A 16,898-nucleotide genomic window follows, 5' to 3' on the forward strand; every position below is an offset into this window, starting at 1 on the left:
GTACAGATGACCCGCAATCATCGGCCCAGAGTGATTTAGGAAGCCGAAACTGACATTTTTTGGAGGCTCTGGGGAGACAAACAGAGAGATGTAGTGAGAGACGCAAACAGTAAGATAAAGGTGGTGAACTACAGCTGACAATAAAAAACCTAAATCAATACAAAATATTTATTTCTTATTTTGATTATATATATTAAATTGTTACAGTAGTATTTTTTCTTCAACAGCAAGTTTACTTACGATAGACGGTTACAGGCAGGGTGCTACAACACCGAGTCTCATCATTATCAGTATAACAGCACATGGGAGGTATATCCCATTCAGTCAGGCTGTCAACTCTCCATGAAATCGTGGTTCCAGTTTTTGTACGGACCCCCACAGGGATTTCCAAACCATAGAAATCGTTTGGGCAAGTATGCTGACAAACCAAGCATGTGGCAGAGGTTGGGTCACCAAACTTCACTACCAGTCTGGATGGAGTGAATACAGGTTTATCTGCACAGTTTTCATCTGTAACACAGACATGAAATGCCAAGATGAAAAACATGAAACACAAAATTAGGAATCACAATGAAAACTATGAAAGTACATAAAACTCTAATTTCACATACAATGTCAAACCCACAGTTAATCAGTGCTGTTAATCTTGTAACAGAGTTTACTCAACTTATTTTCAACTACTTTATATTTGTCCTACATAGAATATCCATTGCTCAATGCCACTTCCTGTATTAGATTCAAATAGGTCTGTGAAGCTATTTAAGACGCTCTCTATGACGGGGAAACAGATGTAGAAGACTCACCACAGCTGGACACATGAAAGTCGTGCAGAGAGTTCAGCAAAGAAACAGCGAGAAATGCGTAACAGAGAGAAAACATTATGTCCCGTTAGTCTTGAGAGTACATAGAGGTCCTGGTAATAAAAAACGTTGAGGCCAAAGTCCGACAGAAGATTAGTCTGAAATTGAAATTAGAAACGCTTAAGAAAGGCGCGATGAACGGGATGGTACGTGCTTCTCAGTCTCGCCGTTCTCATCAGATAAGTGGAAAGAAAACCTTGTGGTTTTACAGGACTCTCATAACTTGCTAACACAGGATGTTGATGGTGTTGAAATATCAGTCAACACACACATACAGTATCAGTGGAGGAACAAGTATACAGATCCTTTACTTTAGTAAAAGTACCAACACAGCAATGTAAAAATACTCCATTACAAGTAAAAGTCCTGCATGAAAAATCCTACTTCAGTAAAAGTACAGAAGTATTAGCAGCAAAATGTAGTTGAAGTATTGCAGTAAAAGTAGTGGTTTGGTCCCTCTGACTGATAAATTATTATATATGACATCATTAGATTATTAATACTGAAGCATCAGTGTTAGAGCAGCATGTTACTGTTGTAGCTGCTGGAGGTGGAGCTGGTTTCAACTACTTTATATACAGTTAGATAGTTTAGTCCAGTGGTTCCCAATCTAGGGGTCGGGCCCCTCCAAAGGGTCACCAGATATATCTGAGGGGTCGTGAGATGATTAATGGGAGAGGGAGTCTTAATCTGAAAAGTAATTTACATGGATTACTGGTATCTAAGGCTAATTTGCGACTGTAATATTTTAAGTTAAAATATTTAGAAAGTGATACAGAAGATTATGTAGTATTTTCTTTAAACATTTTACTGTTTTAACACTGTTTTAATTTATTTACTGGTTTATTATTCATCATGTCAACAACTTTACAATACAATCAAATATAAAAGAGAAAAACAAGGATGCACGTTAGTGTTATGTACAAAGTGCCACCATTTATTTGCGAGTTTGTCATTTTATTCACATTAAAAAACTTTAAAAACAAAGTTAACATTTCCTTTTTGGCCTTTCAGTATGCAGTTACTTTCCTTTTTGCTTTTATGCATGTCTCTTTTTCACTCTCACTCACCCACAGCAGCGCCAGGAATATATGAAAATAGGACTACTACTGGGTTAGGGCGGAGGTTTCTGTGGTTTAACACGCAGTCATAAAGCTCAGTGTGTGAATTAAGAATGGCCAGTGTGAACAGAAGGAATGAGTACAGCGAGGAAAACATCTTTCAATGGAAATTTCTATCTATATCCAACATATTTATTTCTTATTTTGATTATATATATTAAATTGTTACAGTAATGTTTTGTTCAACAGCAAGTTTACTTACGATAGACGGTTACAGGCAGGGTGCTACAACACTGGTTATTATCATTATCAGTATAATAGCACATGAGAGATGTATCCCATTCAGTCAGGCTGTCAACCTCCCATAAAATCGTGGTTCCATTTTTTTTGACCCCCACAGAGTTTTCCAAACCATATAACTCGTCTGGGCAAGTATGCTGACAAGCCAAGCACTTGGCAGAGGTTGGGTCACCAAACTTCACTACCAGTCTGGATGGAGTGAATACAGGTTTATCTGCACAGTTTTCATCTGTAACACAGACATGAAATGTCAAGATGGAAAACATGAAACATAAAATTAGGAATCACAATGAACACTATGAAAGTACATAAAACAGTCATTTCACGTACAATGTCATTCAATAAACCAACAGTCAGTCAGTGCTGTTTATCTTGTAACACAGTTTACTCAACTAATTTATATATAGAATATCCATCTCTACTTAATGGCTGGATGTTGCTCGTCAACCTAAGATGGTCTGTAAACCGAACATTAGCAGTTGTCCTGCTTACATGTGTTTTTCAGCACACACACACACACACACACACACACACACACACACACACACACACACACACACACACACACACACACACACACTTTCAGTTTGGCAAGTACTTACTCTAAATTCAAATGTGCTTTATTGGCATTTTATTTAAGTACAGCACTGTCAAAGCATATTGTATAAAGTTTACAGTGTAAGTAAAATAACTCAGCGACATTTCTACACATAGAACAATATATATAACACTACAGAGGTTTTATATCATACAGTACAAGTACATTACTATACAACACAGCAAACAATAATGAAAGAAAAACACATTTTGGCAAACAAATTATTCAAAGATAAACCGATATACTATAACTGAATCTGAGACCAGTCAAAAACCAGCACAGACCAGCTTTGCTAGTCAACTTGCGTGTGTGCGCTAACACATGTAAGCTAACTGCTAATGTTCGGTTTACAGACCATTTTAGGTTGACCAGCAACATCCACCCATTAAGTAGAGATGGATATTCTATGTAGGAAAAATATAAATTAGTTGAGTAAACTCTGTTACATGATAAACAGCACTGATTAACTGTCAGTTTATTGAATGACATTGTATGTGAAATGACTGTTTTATGTACTTTCATAGTTCATTGTGATTTCTAATTTTATGTTTCATGTTTTTCATCTCGGCATTTCATGTCTGTGTTACAGATGAAAACTGTGCAGATAAACCTGTATTCACTCCATCCAGACTGGTAGTGAAGTTTGGTGACCCAACCTCTGCCACGTGCTTGGTTTGTCAGCATAATTGCCCAAACAGCTTATTTGGTTTGAAAAAGTTTGCGGGGCAACATACGATAACCACGATTTCATGGAGAGTTGACAGCCTGACTGAATGGGATATATTTCCCGTGTGCTATTATGTTGATAATGATAATAACCAGTGTTGTAGCACCCTGCCTGTAACCGTCTATCGTAAGTAAACTCGCTGTTGAAGAAAACATTACTGTAACAATTAAATATATATATATATATATAATAAATATGTTGGATAGATTTAGGTTTTTTTTATTGTCAGCTGTAGTTCACCACCTTTATCTTACTGTGTGCGTCTCTCACTACATCTCTCTGTTTGTCTCCCGAGAGCCTCCAAAAAATGTCGGTTTCAGCTTCCTAAATCACGCTGGGCCGATGACTGTCGATCATCTGTACACACTGCAGTGTCACGTCCAGGAAGTTGCTCCTGTTGGTAACCTCAATGTGATCTTCTACCAAGGACAGACAGAACTGGGCAGACTACAGTCCAACAACACAGAAAAGACACCAGTGACTGAGACCTTCACTCTGGATATCACCCCTAGTAAAGAAGATGATGGAGTCGAGTACTGGTGTGAAGCCAAGCTAGACCTGGGACCTGAAGGACCACAGCCTCCTCCAGTGGTGGAGTCAGGAAAACTCTCAGCAACAGTCTACTGTGAGTCTGACAACAAAATGGACACACATCTTATTTCTGAGACAGCTAGTAAAAGTTTTAATGTGACTTCTGTTCATACTGGCCATTCATAATGCACTTATATTGATGGGGGCCAAAATCCACAGTGTGTCCACAGTCATTTTGTGCAAAAATACATTTAAAAGTTTATCTGAAGCTTATACGAGGCTTCAGCAATCTGAGTTAGTCATATCAAGTGGATGTCTGCCACATTTGGATGTAAAGTAAAAAAAGAAGGACTTTGGCACTAAAAAGACTGTAATGTTGAAAGATATCTACTTGAGATATCTACTATTTCACCAATTTGAAGCTTCATATTAGCTTCAGATAAACCTTTAAGTACGTTTTTGCACAGAAGGAGGACTGTGGATTTTGGCCTCCATCACTTATATTGTAAGTGCATTATGAAGGGATCTTCTAATGGTCAGTATGAACAGGAGGAATGATTACAGCAAGAAAAACCTATTTCAATGGTAATTTGGGCTCCTGACTATTGTTTTAAGACAAACTTGAAAAATTGTGAACCCATCCTTTAAATAAATGTTTCCTTCTAATAGTAGACCTATATTGTAGCAGAAACTGAAAGTAACATAAAACAACCAGTTAGTACTGTGGTGTATATCTGCATTAATCTGTTTAAAGTTCAACATTGTTTCCATTTCTCTGTAGTGACATGTTTTGTATCTTCCCTCCCTCAATCATCATACAGATGAGCCTCAGCTAAAGGGGTCATCACATCCAGATCTGATCACCGTCACGAAAGGAGACCGTCTACAACTGAACTGCTCTGCTGTGGGAAACCCCAGCCCCTCCTACAACTGGACGCTCCCATCAGCCAGTGGTTCCCCCTTCAGTGACGACATTCTCACCATCGAGTCTGTAACTTTGGAGCACAAGGGGCAGTACATCTGTTCTGTCCACAACAACATCGGGACTGTCACTGTGAAGTTTAACGTGGATGTCAAAGGTGAGTTTAAAGTTTTGTCATTTTCAGTCTTCAGGGTTGTGATTGTTAGAGCAACTGCAGTATTGCTTTCTCACAGCAGTGGAGAATTTGATGTGACATCAATGAACTTCCTCTTTAAGATGGTTTTGGTTTTGTCATTAGTTTGATGTATAACATTATCTGTTCCTGTTTTCTTTACCCAAACCCCTCACCCAACCCTCTGCAGAGAGCTACATGTACATTATTTTAGTGGTACTATTAGTCCTTCTTCTGGCAGCAATTGTCTTCATCAGTGGATTCATCCATCTGTACAAACACAACCAAATGGGACTGTACAACGTGAGGGACGTCAAGAGGTAGGATTGTTTATCTGATTAACCAGCAATGTGTTAGTTAGTCTGTCTCTCAGTACTTTCCAACCTCCTCACCCTGTCTGTGGCTCTCAGCCCCAAGTCCATTCATTTCTACTGAAGACTTAAAACTTTAAAAAATAGTCACAAATATAGTGATATTGATATAATATCAATGTTTCAAATGAGCTGTAAGACCAAGATTATAATTCAATTGAGTAGTAGTGCACATTGTTTGATTGTAAGATGTTCAATTTATTGAGAAATTGGAAGTAGCTTATATTTAAATAGGAAAATTTGAAAAACTGGAGGGAATTTTCTATTTTGTGATTTTCCAAGGAAATAGAAAATAAATAAGAAAATAAAATAGAACGTTATTATCTAAACATCCAGTGTATCTGTCGGATAACATACTGTTTTACAGTTTCTCTCTATTTCTATCTAGAGATAGATCTGTTTCTATCTATTTTCATTTTATTTCCTATAGGATATCCTATAGTATTGTATTGTATAAATCCTATAGGATATCCTATAGTATTGTATTGTATAAATCCTAAAGGATATCCTATATACAAACAAATTAAAAACTCTGGACAAGAGGCCAATGCATTTCCATCACTGTAGGGTAATGGAGAAATACAATTTACTGAGTTTTGAGACTTTTAGATTATTTTCAAATGTGTGCCTTGTTTATAAAATTGAAATGGTCTGACCCCTCCTCCACTATGTGACTTTGTGTACACTCACTCAGTAAATTCTATTAGATCCTCCAGAATATCCTCTATACGAGATTGTACCATTTCAACGCACTGCATTTGGACAGTCAGCTTTCTCTGTGAAAGCCACAACTCAGTGGAACGTCCTATCTGACGATATGAAGAGCTGCAGTTCCATCAGTATCAAATTAAACCAAATTTAAAAAGTCTGCTAAAAGCTCTGTAACTACTGACTCTACATTTTATCTCATGGTCTTCTCATGAATGCTTAATCTTGCTTTGACAAGTTTACATTATTATTTTCTAGTTGACAATGTGTGTATCTTTGTATTTTGTATTATGTGTCCTGTGTGTTTTTTGCTTTGTATTGTTTGTTATTGTTCTGTTTTATTTGTGACCTACTGAAGGGACTGCAGATGAAAATGAGCGATAAGCTAAAACTGGTACAGTACATCAAATGGTACATTTATGTTTAACACTGTACATGGTCCCAATAAATAAATAAGACATATGTTTTGTTTCCTCAAGATGCGTGTCTGTCTGGTGATTTTTCCTCGTCAGGTGCTCATTGAGACCACATGAGTTCCCTTCAGCTTTCTCCCCTGCTTGAGCAGTGTTGTTTTTTATTTTCTGCTCACAAAGTGAATTATTATGAGAGGATGATACGCCTCCATATCTCTCTATCTTTGCATTCTTACATTGATTTTTCATTGCTATTTATTTGGCTAAATATTTTTGGTTTTATTGGTGTTCATTTGTCATTGTCTTTTTTATAGGCGCTCATTTTTATGTAAAAGTCCTGCACTGTAGTGTGAGTAGCGAGCCACACAGAAAGTCACACTGATTGTGTGGCCCCCCCTAGCGGTTGTGGCTCCAAACAACTGCATAGAGTGTTTATGCCAGGGGTCGGCCCTGCAAAGGACCACAGTGGGAAATAAGCTGATGATTAATGTTCATCTTTCTTATAAATAAATATGATGTATGATGAGTAATGAAATCGTTGCATGTCACAACTTGAGACTCCTAACAGGTAAAACCTATGAGTCAGTCATATTTATAGTTTATAAAAATTAACAAGTGTCTTAAAGGAGAAAAACATTCAGTCTAAGCATGATGGTCAGAAGACACGATTAGACGGAAACTTGAGAGTGAGCTTCAACTGTAAAGATTTACCAATGTGGGCTGTAGGGAGGCAACATATTAGAGCTGCAACGATTGATCGATTAGTCGATTGACAGAAATTTAATAGGCAACTATTTTGATAACCGTTTCAGTCCACGGATGTATAAAGAGAACTGGATACAGGAAGAGCGCCAGGCTTTGAAGCCAATTTGACATAGCGGCCAAATCGTGTAATTACAACGTCACGTGAGGCACACTGCCCCCAAAACACTTTTTCCCATAGACTTAAATTGTGAAAGAGACGCCTGTAAATCAGCGGATACATTTTTCTGAGCGTCACAACCCCCACGAAGTGACTCGTCTCAGTATCAGAATTTGATCCATTCGGTCTGATCATATTTCAAAAGCCTAGAAGAGCCACATGATTGAATTGTTTTATCCCAGTTCAAATAAGTCGGAGGGCTAAACCGGAAGTAGCCGACTCGGCCAGCGAAAGTCACTAGTGCGCACGCTCTATGGGCCGCACAATGCGGAAGATCCGGGTACTTTCATACCGGGAAGTCGATTTTTTTTTGGCTTCATGCGCCACTGAGCAACTTTCATAAGAATGAGCGGGGCCCCGCCTCCGACGCTGTATCCAGTTCTCTTTATACATCCATGTTTCAGTCATTTTTCATCTTCGGGCAAAAGTGCCCGCCATATTCTGATTCCAGCTTCTCATATGTGACAATTTGCTGTTTTTCTTATATGAATGTGAATTGAACATCTCAAGGTTTTGGACTGTTATTCAGACAAAACAAGCAAACTGCAGACATTTCTGTGGCCGCTAAGAAATTGCAGAAAATGCAATTTTTTTCAGTATTTTTCAACATGGTATTCCAGGGTTATTCTTGGGTTCTAGTATACAGACTGCACCCTCCAGTGGTGAACCTCTGAACAACAACAGCACTGCAACTGTAGTACTGATTTAACACACATAAACTGTTTATGCAAGTCTCCGTCAATTATTAGGGAGCAGAAGTCAAATCTGTCTTCTAAATGTCCTTTATCCAGACATTTGATGAGGCCAGGACTATCTGTGATAATAAATAACACACACTGGACAATGAATTTACTCTCCTTCAACCTAACTGCTGGTTATATATAATCCCAACACAAACCTCAAATTAATTCACAAATGACATGAACTTCTGCAATTTTCTAATAATTTAATTAATTCAAGATAAAAGTATTCATCTCTGAGGATAGAAGAGAAAAAGAAGAAGTAAACAATCATTAATCATTACATTATTAATATATGTTGTAAATTTCCACCTGGTAAAGGACCAGACATGCTTTACATGAGACTAGTCTATAAATGTGATACCTGAGAAGGAGAAAAGGAAGTTTATCTGAAGAAAGGGTCTTCAAGAGACAATGCAACAAATCTGGATGAGTTATTTAAGTGATGTGAGCGTTTGAACAGTTGAACTAATGGACATCAACCATAAAACACAGGAGCACACTTAAGATGAAAGATCTTTAATCAGTAAAAACCGGTGCAATATTTCACATGTAAACAATTGCAGCATCTCATTCTTAATACCTGAATAGTTACATAGAAATAATATTTTAGTGATTCAAGGATTCCTGTAAAAATAGATCAGTTTAACAAAACAACTAACTCCCATGGAAGGTCATTACGTGCAACATTCACCCTACAAAGAGGAAAATGTAGATTTTTTTTAATTAAAAGTAGGACCAGAGAATTAATGTTGAACTGTTTGTTTATTTTAGACTGAAATTAAAACTATAATTCAACTAAAAACTCATATTAAACACACAGTACTGCCACAATACCTTCATTAACAGTCAAACATAAAGATGCAGACATACCTCGCCACAGTGATGGTGCTGTTTCCCTGTAGTAATCTGGCCAACTGGATGATGATGTGGTTGAGAACTGAGCAGAAGCCGCACCACTGAGTGTAGTAGAACAACAGCACATCCTAGAGGAGAATACACACACACACACACACACACACACACACACACACACACACACACACACTCATTTATATTTCAATGAAATGACCACAAATTCATCTTTAGACCCAACAGTGAGACTCTCACAGCTGTGGAGGCTACTGTGTTTTAAGGTGAAAGGTCACCATGAGGAGGGAAACACTGGTCATCATGGATAACAGAGTCATTTCTTTCCTGGCTGGTGTGTTATATCATCTGGTGTTAACCTGTAAATGCAAAACATCCCCAAATCAAAGAGCATGTGTATTGGCCCGAATATAAGACAACACACGTTTTTGGAAAAGACTCTTTGAAGAGACACTTTTACACTCGTCCTGTTGAGATGCTATTAATCAGCGGAGAAGAGTCCTCATCCTTTAAAGTGAAATACTTCTATTAAAGTAGAACGTAAAACCTACTTTCGTGTATCTTGTTCATCAGTCACACACTCACTCTCTCTCTCGTCAGGCTCTTGGAAGCGGTGAAAATGATTTTCTCCGGCAGTGAGCATTTTTCAGACTGTCTGTTTGAGCTCCTCATCATCTGTGATAGCAGTAATTATTGGCTGCTTAACAGATGATTCAGATGATCCCAGTTTGTTTCTGCAGTAAAGACGTCTTATATTTGGGTCAGTGTGTCAGTTTTTAAGTAGACTGTACTGTACAAGGAATGCATTTAGGGACAAAGTGATATTTTCCGTTTTTTTATTTTATTTTAGCGTCCCTACTTATTTAGACTAAACGCATGAATCATTGTGGCAAGACACAACCTCAGTTCTTTTATTCTCCATGTGCTGTGTGGTATTAATAGTTAACACCGGGGCTGAATCACTTCCAGAGAGTTTTATAATCCACTCTCTCTTCTCACTAACTGCTTTGAGACGGCTTCTAAAAAGTCAAAACCACTCACACGAATGCACAGACAGACGCAGAGTGGACACGGTGAGGAAAGGAGTAATGTCTCACCCTTTGAATGTCCATGATGGACGGCAGGAAGGAGAAAGTGGTCAGTTCTGTGATGAGGGGGCGCGGAGGTGACGGCTGGTGTTGGTCTGGACGTCTGGCTTCCCCTCCGCCTCCTTTCTTGTCCTCCTCTCCCACCAAGTGTCTCTGCAAGAGGCTGTACGGAGCGCTGAAGTTCCTGATGAAGGCCTCTTTAACAGGATACACACAGACATGCAGTGAGAATAGAAAATTCCTGCCAGATTCATATTAAAATGTTCTGAAGTGAAGAAGTGATGAACAGTTATGACATTGCTGTTTAGGTGAGCATCCAAATATTCTGTTTCTTAATGATAAAGACCAAATCAGGAGGTAAGATCTTTAACGGTGATCGGGGAATGTTGTGTAAATACACATAAGTTTGGTGGTAACATAAAATATAATCATATAGATTACCTTTAATTATTAATTATATTGGTAAAGACAAATTTTAGCATGCTTACAGGTGCTGGGAAAAACAAAAAGCCTAGAAACACATTAATGAAAACATCGATCACTGTACACAAAAGCTCCTCAATAAGTAACAGAGAACTTTTGATGATGTAAATCTAAATCTAATGATGGCTAAAATGAATTGATCTTCTTCATTTTGAGGGTCTTGGTACTGCTCATGTCAGCTGACTGGGACGTTTGAAAAGAACAGAGACATAGTTAATGTTATTATAAAACATCTGTGTTTTTCCTGCTATGATGAGTCAAAATGTCTTCTGTGAAAAAGGACTGAAAAAGGTCTTGTTGGAAAAGAGGACCTGATGACATCTTACCAAAGAGGAGTTAAATCTTCTGTGGAGGTAAACGGTTCCATCTTCTTTAAGTGAGATGGCCTCTGCCACCTGTCTGTTGGTCACCACCCCGAAACGCACCACGCCACGGAAGTCTGCAGCAGCACAACAGAGACTCAGAGCTGAAGACTGGAAACTTTCTGTCCTTTCTATTATTATAATCTAATCTTACATACTTGAAATGATCAAAACCTGTACAGAATAATTACCAAGTGATGTTTTATGAAGTTTGGTCAAATCTTTTGATTTATATAAAGGAAGAAAATAAATAGGTAAGAAAGTAAATACTTCTGCAATTTGTTTTTTTGGGGAAAATGTGTTACCTCATTTATGTGGTATTTATTGATACATGAAGCCCCCTTATTTCTTATTTTTACTGTACTTGTAGCTAACTCTATTTAGCCAGATTTGTTTTGTCCTGTTACTTATTTTTCACTGATTTACTGTAATATGTGGTCTTGTGTTTCATTATGTTTTGTATTTATTGAAAAAGTGAATAAAAATGAATTACAAAAACTTGTACAGAACCAAAAGATGTGGCCTCAAAGCTGCATGATGACTTCTTACCCCTTTTTAGAGCCTGCAGGGCAGAGGACAGAAATGTGATATATTACAAACATTAATGTTTTGCTGTTTCCTGTTTCTCTGCATCGCTCGAACACCGTCTTGAGAATCTTGTTGATTTTGCTGTTTTTATAACATCTTGTTGTCTCTTGTTTGCAATTCTTAACCTGTCACTACACTGGTTTCAGAGCTTCTTACCAAGGGACCAGGGCCTTGTTTGTGGCCCCACAACACTCCCAGCACAACCACCAAATCACACACAATGCTCATAACTTAATGAACACTAACAAAACCCTGTCTATTAAAAATATATTAAAATTTGAGAAGTTAAGATACAATTAACAATTACAAAGTATTCATAAATCATCAGCTGATTTCCCACTGTGGTCCTTTGCAGGGCCGACCCCTGGCATAAAGACTCTATGCGGTTGTTTGGAGCCACAACCACTAGGGGGGGCCAAACGATCAGTGTGACTTTCTGTGTGGCTCGCTACTCACACTACAGTGCAGGACTTTTACATATAAATGAGCGTCCTTTACATTTAAGCCCTTGCCACATGGCCGGCTCTAGGATTTTGGTGGCCCTAAACAAGATTTGTTGGTGGCCCCAAAACACTCCCAGCACAACCACCAAATCACACACAATGCTCATAACTCAATGATCACGAACAAAACAATGTCTATTAAAAATATATTAAAATTTGAGAAGTTACGATACAATTAACAATTACAAAGTATTCAAAATAATAAAGTCAATATATTTAAACTATACAAAGCAGCAAACTTGCACATAACAAGGTCTATAAAAAAAGACAATGACAAATGAACACCAATAAAACCAAAAATATTTAGCCAAATAAATAGCAATGAAAAATCAATATAAGAGTGCAAAGATAGAGAGATATGGAGGCGTATCATCCTCTCATAATAATTCACTTTGTGAGCAGTTAATAAAAAACAACACTGCTCAAGCAGGGGAGAAAACTGAAGGGAACTCATGTGGTCTCAATGAGCACCTGACGAGGAAAAATCACCAGACAGACACGCATCTTGAGGAAACAAAACATGTCTTATTTATTTATTGGGACCATATACAGTGTTAAACATAAATGTTACCATTTGATGTACTGTACCAGTTTTAGCTTATAGCTCATTTTCATCTGCAGTCCCTTCAGTAGGTCAGAAATAAAACAGAACAATAACAAACAATACAAAGCAAAAAACACACAGGACACATAATACAAAATACAAAGATACACACAATGTCAACTAGAAAATAATAATGTAAACTTGTCGAATTAAAAGCAAGATTAAGCATTCATGAGAAGACCATGAGATAAAATGTAGAGTCAGTAGTTACAGAGCTTTTAGCAGACTTTTTAAATTTGGTTTAATTTGGTACTGATGGAACTGCAGCTCTTCATATCGTCAGATAAGACGTTCCACTGAGTTGTGGCTTTCACAGAGAAAGCTGACTGTCCAAATGCAGTGCGTTGAAATGGTACAATCTCGTATAGAGGATATTCTGGAGGATCTAATAGAATTTACTGAGTGAGTGTACACAAAGTCACATAGTGGAGGAGGGGTCAAACCATTTCAATTTTATAAACAAGGCACACATTTGAAAATAATCTAAAAGTCTCAATGCTCAGTAAATTGTATTTCTCCATTACCCTACAGTGATGGAAATGCATTGACCTCTTGTCCAGAGTTTTAAATTTGTTTGTATATATGATATCCTATAGGATTTATACAATACAATAGTATAGGACATCCTATAAGATTTATACAATACAATACTATAGGATATCCTATAGGATTTATACAATACAATACTATAGGACATCCTATAAGATTTATACAATACAATACTATAGGACATCATATAGGATTTATACAATACAATAGTATAGGACATCCTATAAGATTTATACAATACAATACTATAGGATATCCTATAAGATTTATACAATACAATACTATAGGACATCCTATAAGATTTATATAACACAATACTATAGGATATCCTATAGGATTTATACAATACAATACTATAGGATATCCTATAAGATTTATACAATACAATACTATAGGACATCCTATAGGATTTATACAATACAATAGTATAGGACATCCTATAAGATTTATACAATACAATACTATAGGATATCCTATAGGATTTATACAATACAATACTATAGGACATCCTATAAGATTTATACAATACAATACTATAGGACATCATATAGGATTTATACAATACAATACTATAGGACATCCTATAGGATTTATACAATACAATAGTATAGGACATCCTATAAGATTTATACAATACAATACTATAGGATACCCTATAGGATTTATACAATACAATACTATAGGACATCCTATAAGATTTATACAATACAATACTATAGGACATCATATAGGATTTATACAATACAATACTATAGGACATCCTTTAGGAAACAAAATGAAATAGAGAGAAACAGTAAAACAGTGTGTTATCCGACAGATACACTGGATGTTTAGATAATAACGTTCTATTTTATTTTATTATTTATTTTCTATTTCACTTGGAAAATCACAAAATAGAAAATTGGCTCCAGTTTTTCAAATTTTCCTATTTAAATATAAGCTACTTGCAATTTCTCAAGAAATTGAACATCTTATAATCAAACAATGAGCACTACTACTCAATTGAATTATAATCTTGGTCTTACAGCTCATTTGAAACATTGATATATTATCATCAATATCACTATATTTGTGACTAATTTTTAAAGTTTTAAGTCTTCAGTAGAAATGAATGGACTTGGGGCTGAGAGCCACAGACAGGGTGAGGAGGTTGGAAAGTACTGAGAGACAGACTAACTAACACATTGCTGGTTTGTCAGATAAATAATCCTACCTCTGGCTTTACAAAATAAAATGTGACCCATATAATGATGAAATATTACATTTATATCACAATTAATGGAGCACTTGTCCCTATAACACTATACATGGTGAACAATATACATTTTTGTTAAATAAGCAATAGATTTCTCTACTTAAAGGTTCTATATGAAGAATTGTGAGGCAATTTACATGTATTAATCATTTCTTATTGCCAATTAGTAAACAAGTAGTAATGTAACGTAAAAAATGAGACCTTTCCCAACTTTCTCTGTTGTCTGTAACAGCCTGTGGACTGATTTCTATGTGAAGGACTTGGGCTACATTTCCTGCAAAAATCCAATGGAAGTGATGTTTTTTGGCGCTCCTGAGTGCCTTGCCTCTCTCCCGCTAATGTCAACAAATGACATGCAACGACCGACACAACAAAAATGGTGCTATGCAACTAGAAACACCCTGCAGATATTAGCTCTCCAGCTAATGAGACGACTAGCTGCATCTATCAACCACTACACATTTCACAACAAAACACCCCCACAATGACAAGTCGCCCACTCCCGAGCACACGAAGCAAAAACATTATTTCCTCAACAAAGGAGCAGAAAACAAGTTCCAGAGCGATAGCAGAACACAGGTTACCTCTTTTGTTTTCCAGTTGGTAGCCCAAAGGTCGTAATAAGCGTACCAACAACAGCTCACTGAGATTACTGGTGTTTTGTAAAAAGGTTGGTAAAAAGAAAGTTGGCGGTTTGCGGGTTGGGTCAGGTTCAGGTGGTTAATTAACGCATTTTTGTGTTGGGGGGGGGGGCTGACTGATGATGAGAGATGCTTTGATGAAACATGGTCCAAAACACAACGTTAGAAATCTTTTATGTAATTATGAGAAGTGTAAGCACGGAAAAAGAGATCACTTGCAACAGTCTCACGCCACGAGCACACGAGTGTGAGCACCAGGTTGTTGACTGCACTTCATTTAACGGCCACAGATGTCACTAAAGAGAAGATATTTCTGATTCCTACATACAGAACCTTTAAACGGAGCAACATTTCAATGTGTCGGCTTAAACCTGAGTTTAACCATATGTACAGCAAGTATGTGTTAAACATGAGATATAGAGACTTCTGGTGATTTCTACAGTTTGGGTTAGGATAAGTACATCAGTGCTTTACAGCTAACTGCAGCTTATGACATATCAACAGTTTCACACATGTGATGCCTCACCTGCAAATTTACTCTCCAGTAGGCACAGCAACATGTTGAGAGCAAAGATGGAAAACGTCCTTCAGGTTGTACCGTTCCTTTTAGTTGTGTTTGTACAGATAGTATACACTGACGATGACAATTGCTGCCAGAGCAATGACTGATAGTACCACGGCTAAAATAATGTTCCTGTAGTTCTCTGCAGAGGGTTGGGTGAGGGCTTTGGGTAAAGAAAACAGGAACAGATAATGTTATACATCAGACTAATGACAAAGCCAAAACCATCTTAAAGAGGAAGTTCATTGATGTCACATCAAATTCTCCACTGCTGTGAGAAAGCAATACTGCAGTTGCTCTAACAATCACAACCCTGAAGACTGAAAATGACAAAACTTTAAACTCACCTTTGACATCCACGTTAAACTTCACAGTGACAGTCCCGATGTTGTTGTGGACAGAACAGATGTACTGCCCCTTGTGCTCCAAAGTTACAGACTCGATGGTGAGAATGTCGTCACTGAAGGGGGAACCACTGGCTGATGGGAGCGTCCAGTTGTAGGAGGGGCTGGGGTTTCCCACAGCAGAGCAGTTCAGTTGTAGACGGTCTCCTTCTGTGACGTTGATCAGATCTGGATGTGATGACCCCTTTAGCTGAGGCTCATCTGTGTGTTGATTGAGGGAAGGACAAATACAAAACATGTCACTACAGAGAAATGGAAACAATTTTGAACTTTAAACAGATTAATGCAGATATACACCACAGTACCAACTGGTTGTTCTATGTTACTTTCAATTTCTGCTACAATATAGGTCTACTATTAGAAGGAAACATTTATTTAAAGGACGGGTCACAGTTAGACACAATAGTCAGGAGCCCAAATTACCATTGAAATAGGTTTTTCTTGCTGTAATCATTCCTCCCGTTCATACTGACCATTAGAAGATCCCTTCATAATGCACTTACAATGTAAGTGATGGAGGCCAAAATCCACAGTCCTCCTTCTGTGCAAAAATGTATTTAAAAGTTTATCTGAAGCTAATATGAAGCTTTAAGCCATCCGAATGAGTCAAATCAAGTAGATATCTTTCAGTATTTCAGTCTTTTTAGTGCCAAAGTCCTTCTTA

At 37.3% G+C, this 16,898-nt stretch overlaps 2 protein-coding genes and 1 long non-coding RNA gene across 9 annotated transcripts in view; 1 reads left to right on the forward strand and 2 right to left on the reverse strand.

Annotated features, from left to right (window-relative positions):
• Positions 1-5,944, forward strand: part of LOC121906252 (cell adhesion molecule 3-like) — a 22,921-nt gene extending 16,977 nt beyond the window's left edge. Inside the window, exons 2-3 of one of the 3 annotated variants that reach the window (XM_042425025.1) lie at positions 3,842-4,171; positions 4,899-5,342. In XM_042425025.1, coding sequence (XP_042280959.1) covers positions 3,842-4,171; positions 4,899-5,302 — 734 coding nt within the window. In that variant the 3' untranslated portion in view covers positions 5,303-5,342. The other 2 variants (XM_042425033.1, XM_042425019.1) reach the window with 2 other exon arrangements.
• Positions 1-16,898, reverse strand: part of LOC121906138 (hemicentin-1-like) — a 196,539-nt gene that overhangs the window by 1,406 nt on the left and 178,235 nt on the right. Inside the window, exons 13-15 of one of the 5 annotated variants that reach the window (XR_006098545.1) lie at positions 16,178-16,435; positions 15,795-15,993; positions 14,446-15,564 (exon numbers count right to left, since the gene is read on the reverse strand). The exons of 1 other annotated variant lie outside the window; for it this stretch is intronic. Coding sequence is in view for 3 of the 4 variants with exons in the window: in XM_042424838.1 (XP_042280772.1) it covers positions 16,032-16,435 (404 nt within the window). In the remaining variant the exon portion in view is untranslated. 3 more of the 5 variants (XM_042424882.1, XM_042424848.1, XM_042424838.1) reach the window with 3 other exon arrangements.
• On the reverse strand, positions 8,829-11,721 carry LOC121906319. The gene is made up of 5 exons (XR_006098589.1): positions 11,678-11,721; positions 11,093-11,205; positions 10,293-10,480; positions 9,199-9,311; positions 8,829-9,020 (listed from the first exon to the last, which is right to left on the reverse strand). It is a non-coding gene; the product is annotated as an uncharacterized LOC121906319 (long non-coding RNA).

The sequence above is a fragment of the Thunnus maccoyii genome, chromosome 2 (assembly GCF_910596095.1).
Source record: "Thunnus maccoyii chromosome 2, fThuMac1.1, whole genome shotgun sequence".
NCBI classification, from domain to species: domain Eukaryota; kingdom Metazoa; phylum Chordata; class Actinopteri; order Scombriformes; family Scombridae; genus Thunnus; species Thunnus maccoyii.